At 37.6% G+C, this 13,043-nt stretch overlaps 1 protein-coding gene across 1 annotated transcript in view; it reads right to left on the reverse strand.

Annotated features, from left to right (window-relative positions):
* LOC107730456 (glypican-1-like) overlaps positions 1 to 12,738 on the reverse strand; it is a 69,999-nt gene extending 57,261 nt beyond the window's left edge. The window contains exon 1 of the mRNA XM_016541303.1: positions 12,552 to 12,738. Within this exon, the coding sequence (XP_016396789.1) occupies positions 12,552 to 12,696 (145 nt within the window). The 5' untranslated portion in view covers positions 12,697 to 12,738. The remainder of the gene's footprint in view (positions 1 to 12,551) is intronic.
* Positions 12,739 to 13,043: the final 305 nt, after the last annotated feature.

A 13,043-nucleotide genomic window follows, 5' to 3' on the forward strand; every position in this document is an offset into this window, starting at 1 on the left:
ATGAAAACGTACTTACGTGAGTCAGAACTGCCGGCATTTTATTCTAACGTTACTCTCCCAGGATCAGTAAACAGTCCTCCATAAAATGTGCTGGCGATCCACAGCACTAAGTTGATGTATTTCCTCCGCGACCAGCACGGATCAGCTCTAGGGATGACGAAGCGGATATCGTCCTCTTTTGGAAGGCCAAATAAAGTAGTTTCGCTTTCACAACGAAGCACACAGCGTCTTCAGGACATGGCGGCAGCGGCAACAATACTACAGCGAGAATAAAAGTTATGCTTTCTTTCTTTGCGTGAACATTTGGGCTGTGTTATGCAAATCTTCCCACATCGTGACGTAGGTATGTGGGGGCGTGTTAGAACGAGCCGTTTTAGGTAGGCGTGGCTGACTCTTAACTTTTATAAAGAATATCTCTTTGGATTTGAGACTTTAGTCTTTGCAACTTTACAGATCTTCTTTATGCACCAAGAGCTTGTAACACTTCAAAGAGAAAGGAAAAATTGAAATCGCATCATATGACCCCTTTAAGTAGTTGATTTTTCCTTTCCTTTTTTTTGTCTTTTTTTTTTTGCTTGTTTTGCATTAATAATTAAATTAAGGTTTTTAAATTAATGTTTTAATGTTTTAATTTAAAAACATTAATTTCATTTTATTTATAATACTTAAAATAATTTAACTTATTCATTATAATTTTTTAATTCATTATAACTTATTCATTATAAAAATAAGTAATTTAGTCTTTTCTGTCAATTTGTTGATTGTTGTTTCTTAGTCTAACATACACTTTTTTTTTATCAATGTTAACTAAATTATTGTATTAGCTGATTTTTACTTATTTTATATAATTTTTTAATTTTGTTGTTTTTGAGCGAGACAGATGGAGGAAAGCAGAAGAGTGAAACAAGGACAAGGAGAAAGAGAATGATTGATAGAAGACGGATGCAGAAAAAGATGAGCGAAGAAAAACAGAGGGGGGGAGAAGCTTCTGTGTTCCCCTATGAAACGGATTACGGCCTTGATGTTCCTCAGATATTCAATTTCTCAGAGGCATTTTAATCCCACGGGAAACAAACCCGGCAATATCTTTCTCTCGCTCTGTGTTTGTGTTTTGTGTCTCTTCTAATGCATTTCTGTCTTTAGTTAGACTGAAGAACAAACACTGAGTTCACCAAGATGTACTGAACACCACGTCATCGCCAAAAACCCAACAGAGGCCAAACACTCCCCTCACACAACCCTCACCTCCACTGACAAACCACACACTGGGTTTGGCTTCTGCTTGAACTGTCCTCACTTTCTCATTAAACCATGACAAGATCAACACAGGTGCCAAGAGAAGCTGAAGAAGTCGTGTCAAGAAGTTTACAGCTTAGTTTTAAAAGGGCCATCTTCACTTTTGTAGAAAGTTTCCCCTTACAGAGATAGTCCACCCAAAAATTAGAGTTTATATCTAGAACGTTTAAAAATCTTACTGAACCTGTCATACACACTAAAGAAACCACAACAGGGCTTGTAATATAAAGATCAGCTGTTTACTGTGATGTCTGTGACTGTGATGTCACATGGCCCAGCTCTGCTCAATCTTAACATGATGTCATTAGACTCCCAGCATGCATCTGAATGGTCTATTACTACAAGGCTGCCCACTGTGATAATCTAACCCATGACGGCTTGCAGAGGAGGATTATGCATAGACTGACACATTACTGCACAGTGGTTGGGGCTCTGAACATCATCACCCAACCAGCACCACACCGATGGATGATGAACACCCTGAAAAAAAAAAACATGCAAGAAGATCAAGAGTCCAGACTAAATATTATAAATGAAGCCTATGCATGGGACTGCAAAGGGTGAGCAGTAATGAATAGCATCTGGAAAATGATAGACCTTTTGTTTAGCTCCTTTGGGTTACTGTTGCTAACTTACACGATCTTTACACAACATCTCATAAAAAGTATTTGGAGATTTCTAAGAACCATGTGATTTTCTGTAGAGCAAAAATAGAAAAAAAAATGGTAAAGTGTTATTGATTGAGTATTGTTATGTAGTCTGAAATCAAGTGTAAAATCTATTTAATTAACATTAATTTACATTTTGTATCGTGTCACAGCGATATTTTTTATTGTATTTCCCATTATATTAATTAGATGTTTTTTTAATTAAGATATTTGTTTATTATTTCTACAGTTATTGCAAAAAGTAAATGAATTGAATTATTAATTAAATGCATAAATAAATAAATACATTTTTAATGGAAACAAACATCATAAAAAACACCTAGTATTTCTCTTTTTTTAAAGCAATAGATTCCCAAACCTACTTGATTTGTTGTGATATTCAGAAATGTATAGTGTCAGTCAACAGTCGCTCGTTTCATGTAATTATATCACTTCAATGTAACCTTTGTCCTCTGAACACAGTTTGTATGTATGATGAACAGGTCAAATTAATTCATGGTCTACAAACTTTTAAGAAGGTTTATGCTGCTTTATCAAGAAATAACTGCTGGTAAATCTAATCAGCAGCCCCGAAACTATCAAATTTGCCCATAAGCAATCAAAGAGTGGCAATTTTGGGCAATTGTCACCACTTCTGGCATGTGTGCAAAGTTTCATGAGTTTTCAAGCATGTTTAGGCCCTCAAAAATGCAAAGAAGAAGAAGAAATGGAACAATTCCAATAGGGTCCTCGCACCGCGGTGCTTGGACCCTAATAACAGTACATTGTGCCAGATTTTTACAGATTTTTCTTAAAATGTAAGTGGTTTGCAGACCTTTTCTGGTCAACAAGTTGGTTTCCACTGGTTTCCTACCAGCTGGGGTAGAGGGGTTTATATGCAATTGATAAATATTAATTTCTCTTTAGTGATTCAGAATAGCATTTCTACTTCCATTATTCAACATCTATTAAACTGCTGACTTGATTGCTTTTTAGACCCATCAAAGATCTCTGGTGGAAATTGAAGACATGTATTCAAGCATAAAAACATTGATGTTGGCAGCTACATTCAGATTATTAACAGTGTATTCTTACTTATAATGAACGGGAAAACAGAAATCAATGTGCTGGAAACATTTTTACAGATACGTTTGAAGCTCAAACACTGAGAACAGGTTCAGGAATGATGGAAAAGTGAAAAGGGGAAAATGCTGAAAGATCAGGAATAGGTTTTCTGTAAATCAGCTGTGTATTTCCATAGAAAGCAACAAAGAGATGGACTTGTGTCATGGTGAGATGTAATGTACTGTAATGACTTTGAGGAGAGCCACTGGTAAAAGTGATGTGTCAGCATTGCTCTCTTTCTTACAGTCTTTCTCTCCCTCCCCATCCATCTCCCTCCTCTCCTTCCTTCCGTGTGGATTTGCGATTCGATTTTGTTGAGTGATGCCATGTGGTTGGGTCACAGAGGAGAAACACCCCTTTTTACAGCCAAAGAGACAGATTCCCTCTATGTGCTTGACTAATTTAAGCGAAGCTCAGTTCACGCTGACCAGATCCATCTGCCATAAAACTCTTGAGAGCAACCTGATCAGCTATAACTGCTACTGTTAACAGATAATGTCTATTAACTAATATCCATATTTCAAAATCCACATGTGGAGACAGACAGACAGACAGACAGATAGATAGATAGATAGATAGATAGATAGTTTTTTTATTTGTGTTGGAAACAGAAAAACAGAATTAGAAGAAAAATTCATAAATCAGAGAGAGAGAGAAAACTGAATTGTGAGATGATGAGAACTCTAAACAAAGTCAGAATTGTGAGATAAAAAGTTGCAATTACCTTTTGTATTTTTTACATTCTGTGGCAGAAACGGACTTTCATAAGTATTTGTTGTGCTACATTTAATTGCATGCTGATTTGCATGCTGAACAAACAAATAAATTGTAGTATTTGTTGTAGTACAATTATATTTATGTTCATTTGAATAAATACATTTATTTAGAGATAGACAGATTTCAGCCACAAATAATTCTCGACCAACTGTAATTCTGTGTAATACTGTATGCATTCATGAGAAAACACACACACACACACACAAGCAAAATGTGTCTCAGTAGGAAAGCTGCCTCTGATACACTCCAGACCACTGAACAAAACCCCTCATCCACTTAGATAACATGCTGCGCTACCTCATTCAAAAATCATAGATCTCCACTGGAAACCACTTCATTTTGACATCATACTCGAAGCATACATTTCATATAAATCAGCAGGCAGAGATGGAGAGGAAGAGAGAGAGGGGAGTAGGCTGTCACCCTCCAGCAGGGTCATTTCACTGAACAAGAGACAGAGCTGTGGAAACACACATGCAGCATTTCATCACAATAACTACAGTATGAACATCTTTCACTAATGTTTGACAAGCAGAAAGTTTGTCTATTGTTTTAACTTATTTGTGTGAAATTTTTGCTTGATCTTTTTTTAAAATGAATGTCATTTGGTTTGATACTTTGTTTTATAATGCAAAGGCATTCATGCATTTTTAAGTGTCACATAAATGTCCAAATACTTTGTGGCCTGTGTACACACACACACACATGCAAATTCAGCTGAGCATGAACTGTCTACATCAAAACAAAGCTGGATTATCTGTATTATTTATGAACAACTTTGGCTCAGAGGAACAGAAATAGAGAGAGAGAGAGTGAGATAAAAATAGCAAACAAGAAAACAAGAGAGAATTTCCAGTTTGTCTCTAATTACACAGACAGTCTGCTGCGTGAGATGACAGTTTATACACCTTTTTGTGCTGTTATCTTAATGTTAGCTGTTTCTCCAGAGAATGAAAGAGATAAATGGATCGCCCTGAGCTTTTAGCACATCTAAAAATACATCAATCTCATCCAACTCACAAAGAAATATATATATATATATATATATATACATAGAAAGAGATAGAGAGAGTATAAATTGACCACAGCTCTGATTCTACGAAAGAGTTCCCCAAGGATGTTTTTCATGACGTTTCCCCATCTTGACAAACTCACTCCCCATCTCGAGGGCCTGTCTCTAAAAGACGACACAAGGAAATTGACGGCATTTGAACATTGAAATTCCCTGCTCAGTAAGGACACTACACATGAACATGATGACAGCATCAGTCCTGCTTTAGTATTGTTCCTGTACTGATGTGACGTTTGCAAAATGTTGCTGCTCGCATGGCTACTTGAGAGACGTTTTAGGCAAAGCTTCATTAAGACAACGGTCTTGACGACCTTTTCTTTTCTAGATATTTTGAAACAGGAGTGACTATAATATTTTTTATGCATGGGTCAATGTAAAAGATCAGAATATTATTCAAGAACTTGGAAAACCCAAAGTGAGGGTCTTGGTAACTTAACGGTTAAATATCTAAACTCCCAACACAAAGATTGAAGGTTCATTCCCAAGTAACTCTGACCCATGAACTAGAGTTCTGAAAATCCTACTCCATCTCCACTGTAGCTGTCAACACACCACTTAACCCCCGTTTGCCTCAGGGAGGACAGACCCCGCAATCAGCACACTGTTTGTTCAAAGACTCTTCAACTTCTGAGGCACAATGGAAATTCTCATTAGAGTCATAATAAATTAATATTTCAGCCAAAGAAGAAGGAAACTACACAACTATAGCATTACGAAATTATGAACTGTGATTATTACATCAGATGCTCCCATAATGAATGGGGTGAAATCTCTCTCCTTTTCCCACACCTCCCTCCAGCTGCTGTGAGTCCAGCCAAACCAAACATGCTCTCTCCTCTCTCCACTGCCCCGTAATAGTGCTGCAAGCTCGCCGCTCAGCCCAGCTTTAACCATTGAGATTCACATTTGAGACTACATTGCTCTTCCAAATCCCTTTCATACTTCCTTCTGATTCTAGTGCATGTAATGTCCTACATTCTTAATCGACACATCGTCCCTCTGCTCTCACGTGGAGAATCTTCACTCTTAGTCTCCAGGGGTTAAAGTTAGGCTGCTGTTAAGAGTGTCAAACCAGAGACTAAGACACATGCTAAAATTACAACAAGAATTCACAAGCTCTGGTACACTTCATGTTCTGTCATTACAGGAACCCCATGAGCTATTTGTGCTTTGTTATTCCAGAACGCGCCCTGGGTCATAACTAATACATTTACAACATGTCAGAAGTTATAATGCCATTTTAATGTTGATATCAATATGGTATCAGTTTATTTTAAACTGAGGACTGAATTTAGTTTCTCAGCCAACCCTCATCCAAATCACAGTTTCATAACGTAAATCATATTCATAGTATAAAATCAAGCATATGCAAGCCTGATTCAAAAAAATACGATATAAAAATATAAACTAAATACATTTTAGCTGTTGAAAACAAAAGGTTTTTGTTTGGTTACCAGCATTCTTCAAAATATTTCTTTTGTGTTAAGCAGAAGAAAGGGGGTTAGTAAAAGATGACAGAATTTTCATTTTGCAATATTCAATATTCGTTTACTTGTAATCTGAACAAAATTTCAGAGCAATCATTGTTCAGCACCGGAGAAAACCACTGCAAAAATGACACCGGAAGGTATTGTATTATTTCTGAATCTGATTGAGAAAACAGATTTAATCAGATTATCAGATAGTCAGATTTAATTAGATAATTAGATAATCAGATTTAAGCATTTACATACTTTTTTTTTCCCTGTTCATGGTTATTTCAGGTCTACACCACTCCTTTCAAATGGATCAAAATGTAATTCGGATCAAGCTAAAGTTGATCAATTGAAGTATTTATGTGAAGGCTTTTTAATCTGATTACTAATGGATTATTTGGGTGCATGTAAATGTAGCTATTGAAAACTGAAAGGGAAAATCTGCAACACTCAATATGTTGGCTTTAGGAACAGAAGTCCCGCCTTTCTATTAAACAAGCGAAGTGTAGGTGAAGTTATAGAATCTACCAATCTAACTAAGCCAAGCTAACCAGCCAAACCCCTGGTCTGAACCCATCAGCATGTGTATACTTGCAGTGTAAATTTGAATACCTTACAATGAATCATCAAGGCTAGCTGGAAATGTGGTTAGGATTATAAAGATTCAACTGTTTTCCAGAAAACACAGTGTGACTCTTTTTCTCAGAGTCAGGGTAAATTTAACTTCACTGGGATTAAATGAACTGTCACAACATTCAAGTGCTACACAGCACAGGTCTCTAAAATAAAAGAAACATGTTAAAGTCAACGTAAAAAGTATGTTACATAAATAAAAATGCTCAAACTAGAGTCTAAATTGACTTTGACAGTTATGGCAAAAAAGCTCATTTTGGACCCTGTATATATCAGGTTATGGCATGTATATATACAGGTAGCAGCTATGAGGGAATGTGACCTCCATCTCTCTCTCTCTCTCTTTGTATCTCTCTTCCTTCAAAGGATGTCACACAATAGCAAATCCATCAAAAATGTCTTTGTCTACAGGTCACCTTGGTCCATCACATCTCTCTCTCTCTCGCTCTCCTCTGGGAGGGCTGGGAGGAAGGCTGAGAACTACATTACACTGCATGTATTACAATCTGAGTCAGTTATTTGTCATATTTAGTGGCTAGATAATTCAATAGGTCTCGCTCCGGATTGCAGATTTACATCACGGCGCTGTCCTGGTGTTCTCTGATTTCACAAGTATCATATTCAGCTGCGGCTCACATCCTGGGAGAGAGGCCAAGGTCTTGTATAGACACACAGTTTTGTTTTACCAATTACCAAAAAAAATCAGGATCTGCCTAAAACAAGACAATTACTGTACACTCAAGACAAATCTCTCATAAGTGCCCTTTTCAGCCCTGATGAAAAGACCAGCGTAGTTGGTCCATGCTAGTTCAAGCTGATTCCGTCTTGTTGAGATGGATGGTCCCAAGCAAACCTTAGCAGTCTTGCTGGTTAAGCTAGTTAAAAGAATAGTCTATTCTAAAAAGTTTTTTGTACCCACCCTTGTTCCATCTCATCATTCCAAACCTGTGTGACTTTCTTCCATTAAAATTACTTTTAATGTAAAAAGTACTAACTCATGAGAAAAGTAACGAATCACTCTTTTGAGACAGATATTTTCGATAAGTTCACAAAACCAGTCTGAATAATTCGTTCACGAATTAAACTAATCTAGTTCTCAATCTCACCCTCAGGCCATCTAAGATGTATGAGTTTGTTTCTTCATCAGAACAGATTTGAAGAAATTTAGCATTACATCACTTACTCACCAGAGCTTCAATGGAGAAAGTAATGTTATGGATAGAGGACTCGAAGTTAAAAACATCTCAACGGTTCGAAGTTAAAAACATCTTAATTTTGGATTTGTTTAAAGGGGTCATATGATGCAATTTAAATTTTTCCTTTCTCTTTGGAGTGTTCTAGGGGCGTAACATTTCCGTCACACACTTGAGGTATTAGGCCAATCATAACGCACTGGATAGCTAGCCAATCACAGCACACCTTGCTTTTCAGAACGATGTTTCATTACACCAAATACACAAAATAATGTTCTTTTTAGCAACATCATATGACCCCTTTAATAGAAACACACATCTTTTCACTTCACAAGACATTAATTGATGGACTGGAGTCATGTGGATTACTTGTGAATGTTTTTATCGGCTGTCTGGACTCTCTTTCTGACGGCACCCATTCACTGCAGAGGATCTACTGATGAGCAAGTGAAGTAATGCTAAATTTCTCCAAATCTCTTGCGAACTCACCTATGCCTTGGATGGCTTGAGGATGAATAAATTTTTTTTCATTGTAATTGCTTTTAAAAGTGCAACCACAAGTAAGTCATGCAAGTTTGGAACAACATGAGTTGAGTAAATTATGTGAATTTTCAATTTTGGGGTGATTTATCCAGCAACCCAGCATCCAAAACACAACATATACTTGCTAGCCATAAGAATCTTTTCAGCATCAAGGAAACAAGGAAACAACACATCAAGAAATATTTTAATAAAACACTAGTACTTCTAAAGTCCAACCATCTGTTTTGCTTATTTAAAGAGACAGAAGAAGCAGCAGATTGGAATGAGAATCTCAATATCAGTTTTCCCTTCCTCCTTCCCTGTATCTTTTTTTTTCCTTCACTGCTGCAGTGTGCCGAGCGGTTTCTCTTCTCTGCATGACATCAAACACTATGTGGTGAGTTTCAGGCTACAGAGGGCAGATTACAGCTTAATGCCTTCAATATCTACTGCATCAGCACTATAAACACTTCACTCAGTGTCTATGTGTGTGCGTATGAGTCTAGGAATACCCCATTCTCAATTCATCTTGCTATGGATTGGAGGATAAGTGCACAAATCTATTGTGAAAGCATGTTGTGTGACACCAACAAACATTTAAAATATATGCATGCAAATCAATACGCACTTATAACAAATCAAAACAAAATGCAATGCATTCTGTATGCTACACACACGTACAGCATGAATAAAAAAGAAAGGCATTCGGTACTGTGCCCTATAGCAAATGTTCTCAACTTAAATATTGAAATATTCATGCACAAAGAGGTTTTGCAGCCTATGATGTTACCACGGGCCATTTTGCTTTTGAGCAACTGTCATTTGCCTCCAGCAGATGCACTAGTGGCCATCATCCAGTGGGCCGCCACGGCTCAGGGACCTCATTAGTGCTTTCATGCTCACCTGTGTCCATGACTTAAACATGACTAATGACAACTGCTTTATGACCACTGCCTGGTCTACAGTCACAGCTAGGAGGTGCTACACATCGTCATCATCATGGTCAATGTGGTTTGAGATGCTACAAGTTGCAGACTGTGTTCTATTGTAATTTTATTACTGAGTTCAGAAGGGGAGGTTGGGTTAGTTAGCAAATAAATAAACAAACAAACAAATAAATAAATAAATATTTGTTTTATATGATATTTAAACTTAAATAATACTAATAATAAGGCTACATGTTACACCCTGTGTTCTATTATGCATGATTAGACAAGCAAAAACTAGTTCAATTTTTCATTCATTATTCAAACTGAGTTCAGAAGGAGAAATTGGTTAGTTGGTATGGCAAATAAATAAATAAATAAATAATTTATAAATAGAGAAAATCTATTTATTAAATTATATAGTTTATATTTTTTACATATATGCACATATAAATATATTTTTTATTATTAATATTAATATTTACATTATTAATATTATTCATTTATAATAAATCAATAAATCTTAGCCCACATTTCATGCAGGCTAGACTCACATACCACATGAGCATCATGACTCAATATGTCGCTTGCACTGTGCAGTGCCATATCTCTAACCCCAGCTGCTTTTTAATTACATAATCCATATATTAAGGCTAGACAATTTAGTGACTGACCTCTAATCTGAAAAGGTATGTTTGCAGGTACTATTCCAGTAACGCGATATATGATTGGAACATATTAGACAATTATATGCTCCCCAACTGTTTTCTATTGCATCAAAACATTTGAAAGATTTTACAAGATGTCAGCCTTTACATTGGGCGTAACTCTATCCACTACACAAGGACGGTGAGAAAAATGAAAATAAGAAGTACATCGAGACAAAGGTGAGTTGAACTTGGCTTGCTTTCCTAAAATGATTCCTGATATGAGCCTGATAAGAACTGACAGGAGCCATCTTGACCTGATCTGTCACTGAATCACTCTTGAAATGAGGTCAGGTAGAGATTACCATTGTGTATTGTGGCAACCTCAGGCTCTGGTGTGGGTCGCTCAGCTTGTTCGGGCCTTTAGCAGGGTGTGCCACAGTTCGCCGAGGATCCCCTCTCCGAATCACCAGGAGAATATCATTACTCACTTATGAGTAAAACAGAACGCATGGAGACTGATAGAAGACAGCTGCTGCTAGATGAGCTTTGCAATGTTCTACTAGATAAAACACGATAGACATAAACACACACTCACAAACATGACCAAAGGCCAAAACATTTCTCTCACAGGGTTGGTGTCAAGTTCATCTCAGATGAGTCAGAGCGAAAGATCCAGCTGAATGTTCAAATCCAGCCTTAGAAATTCAAACAAAGCTTTTAAGACTTTTCCTATCAAAAATTAAAGCCACATCCCAAATGAAATTCATCCATCTAAGATTAATGCTGATCATCGACTAGCAGCAGGAGAGAAAAGAGTGGAAAAAGAGCGAGAAGACTCGGAAAAACGGGTGGATCCATTAATGTCAAAGAAACCGCTAAAGAAGATCTCGAGTTTGTGTCCAGATTTCCTGTCCAGGCAGCTGACACAGTCATTTAACTTTAATATTCACAAAAACCAAAATCAGATTCTCGCAGTTTTATGCATGGGAGGACAAGTATGTCAGCTCTTGAGTGGAGAACCAGGGAAACATCTCTGCAGTCTAAAAAAAACTGCAGTATAGTTGCAGAACATTTCCTAGGGGAAACTCTTGACTCTGAAACAATTACTTTCATTTAAATCTCATTGTCTCCATATGGATGAGAAGTTAGGGATAGGGTTTTGATCGCCATCACTTAGACACGTTACACTGTGCTATCAAAACACAGCGGCGTTAACATGTCTGATTGAAGGGATCGCAACAATGCATCAATCTGATTGAATGCATCTGGACATGTTGTGCGTGTTTATGAGGATAATAACTCCATCACATTAACGTAAAGCCACTAACGTTTGATTTTCACCTCTATTAATCTTCTAAATGGAGGACACTTTCTGATCATTAGGGAATACCAATCGGGATCAGCTCGTGCGTCATACACAAAGGGTTGATGGGTAAAAATACATTCAGGCTGCAGTGCTGAGCATAGTAGAGCAATCTAGGGTCATAGAAAAATTCAATGAAACAAAGAGAAATCAAGGTCTTCTGTGCGTGTGAAATCACTAGAGCTCTACCACACAGCACACCCACTGAGGTTTCATCTTTTTTCATCTTTTCAACTCAAAAATCAAAAGTGAAAACTCTACCTTCATGGAGCAATTGTGGATAAGATGATACTCCACCTTGACTCACACACACACACGCACACACACACGCACGCACACCAGCAGTGACTGCAGAAAGCTCATAATCACCAGTAAATCTCTGTAACTATGCCACACACTCAAACAAAATGACAGCAAGAAGCGGTCTGGAAAACTGCTATGGAATCCTGGGTCAAAGACCTGTGGGAGAGTCACATATATGTGCAGGAGAGGGGTCTGTGACAGACAGTGAGATGAACGAACAGGTTTCATGCATAAGAGGCTCTTCAGAGAGAAAAAAACATGATAATTCATAATAGTTTTCATAGAATTTGACAACAGTCGACTATAGGCATTTATTTTAAACTTCACTTCTAACTGTTAATAAGCTCATTTATGATCATATATTACATTATGATCTGTATTATAGCACTTTGAATTACTGTAACATTGTGTCGTGTATGAAACTTGTCTTGCCTGCTGATAACATAAGATGATAATGCATTTGAATCGCACAGTAACTTCTTGCATTAAAGTTTGTCTCTGTTGGCTATTCAATGTCTTTATCACAACTGTCATTCGCGCTGAAATGAAGGGTTGAACGGTTCACCTACCGAATATTTCTGTTTGCGGGACTCCGTTCAGACTGAACCCCTTGCTGCTGTAGAACTGCCTGAGGTCCGAGCATGTCTTGGGTTTACTGTCCCCGAACACCAGCCCGGTAAGAGCGCACAGAAGCACCAGCACGACAAAACTCATCCTGGACAGAAGAAAGAAGCGTGATGTGTGAATCAGATCCAAGGGCGAAGAAAGATGATACTCCACCTTGACTCACACACACACACGCACACACACACGCACGCACACCAGCAGTGACTGCAGAAAGCTCATCATCACCAGTAAATCTCTGTAACTATGCCACACACTCAAACAAAATGACAGCAAGAAGCGGTCTGGAAAACTGCTATGGAATCCTGGGTCAAAGACCTGTGGGAGAGTCACATATATGTGCAGGAGAGGGGTCTGTGACAGACAGTGAGATGAACGAACAGGTTTCATGCATAAGAGGCTCTTCAGAGAGAAAAAAGGTATAAAAATTTGCAGAT

This window comes from Sinocyclocheilus rhinocerous, unplaced genomic scaffold (assembly GCF_001515625.1).
Source record: "Sinocyclocheilus rhinocerous isolate Xijiao unplaced genomic scaffold, SAMN03320098_v1.1 scaffold1780, whole genome shotgun sequence".
NCBI classification, from domain to species: Eukaryota; Metazoa; Chordata; class Actinopteri; order Cypriniformes; family Cyprinidae; genus Sinocyclocheilus; species Sinocyclocheilus rhinocerous.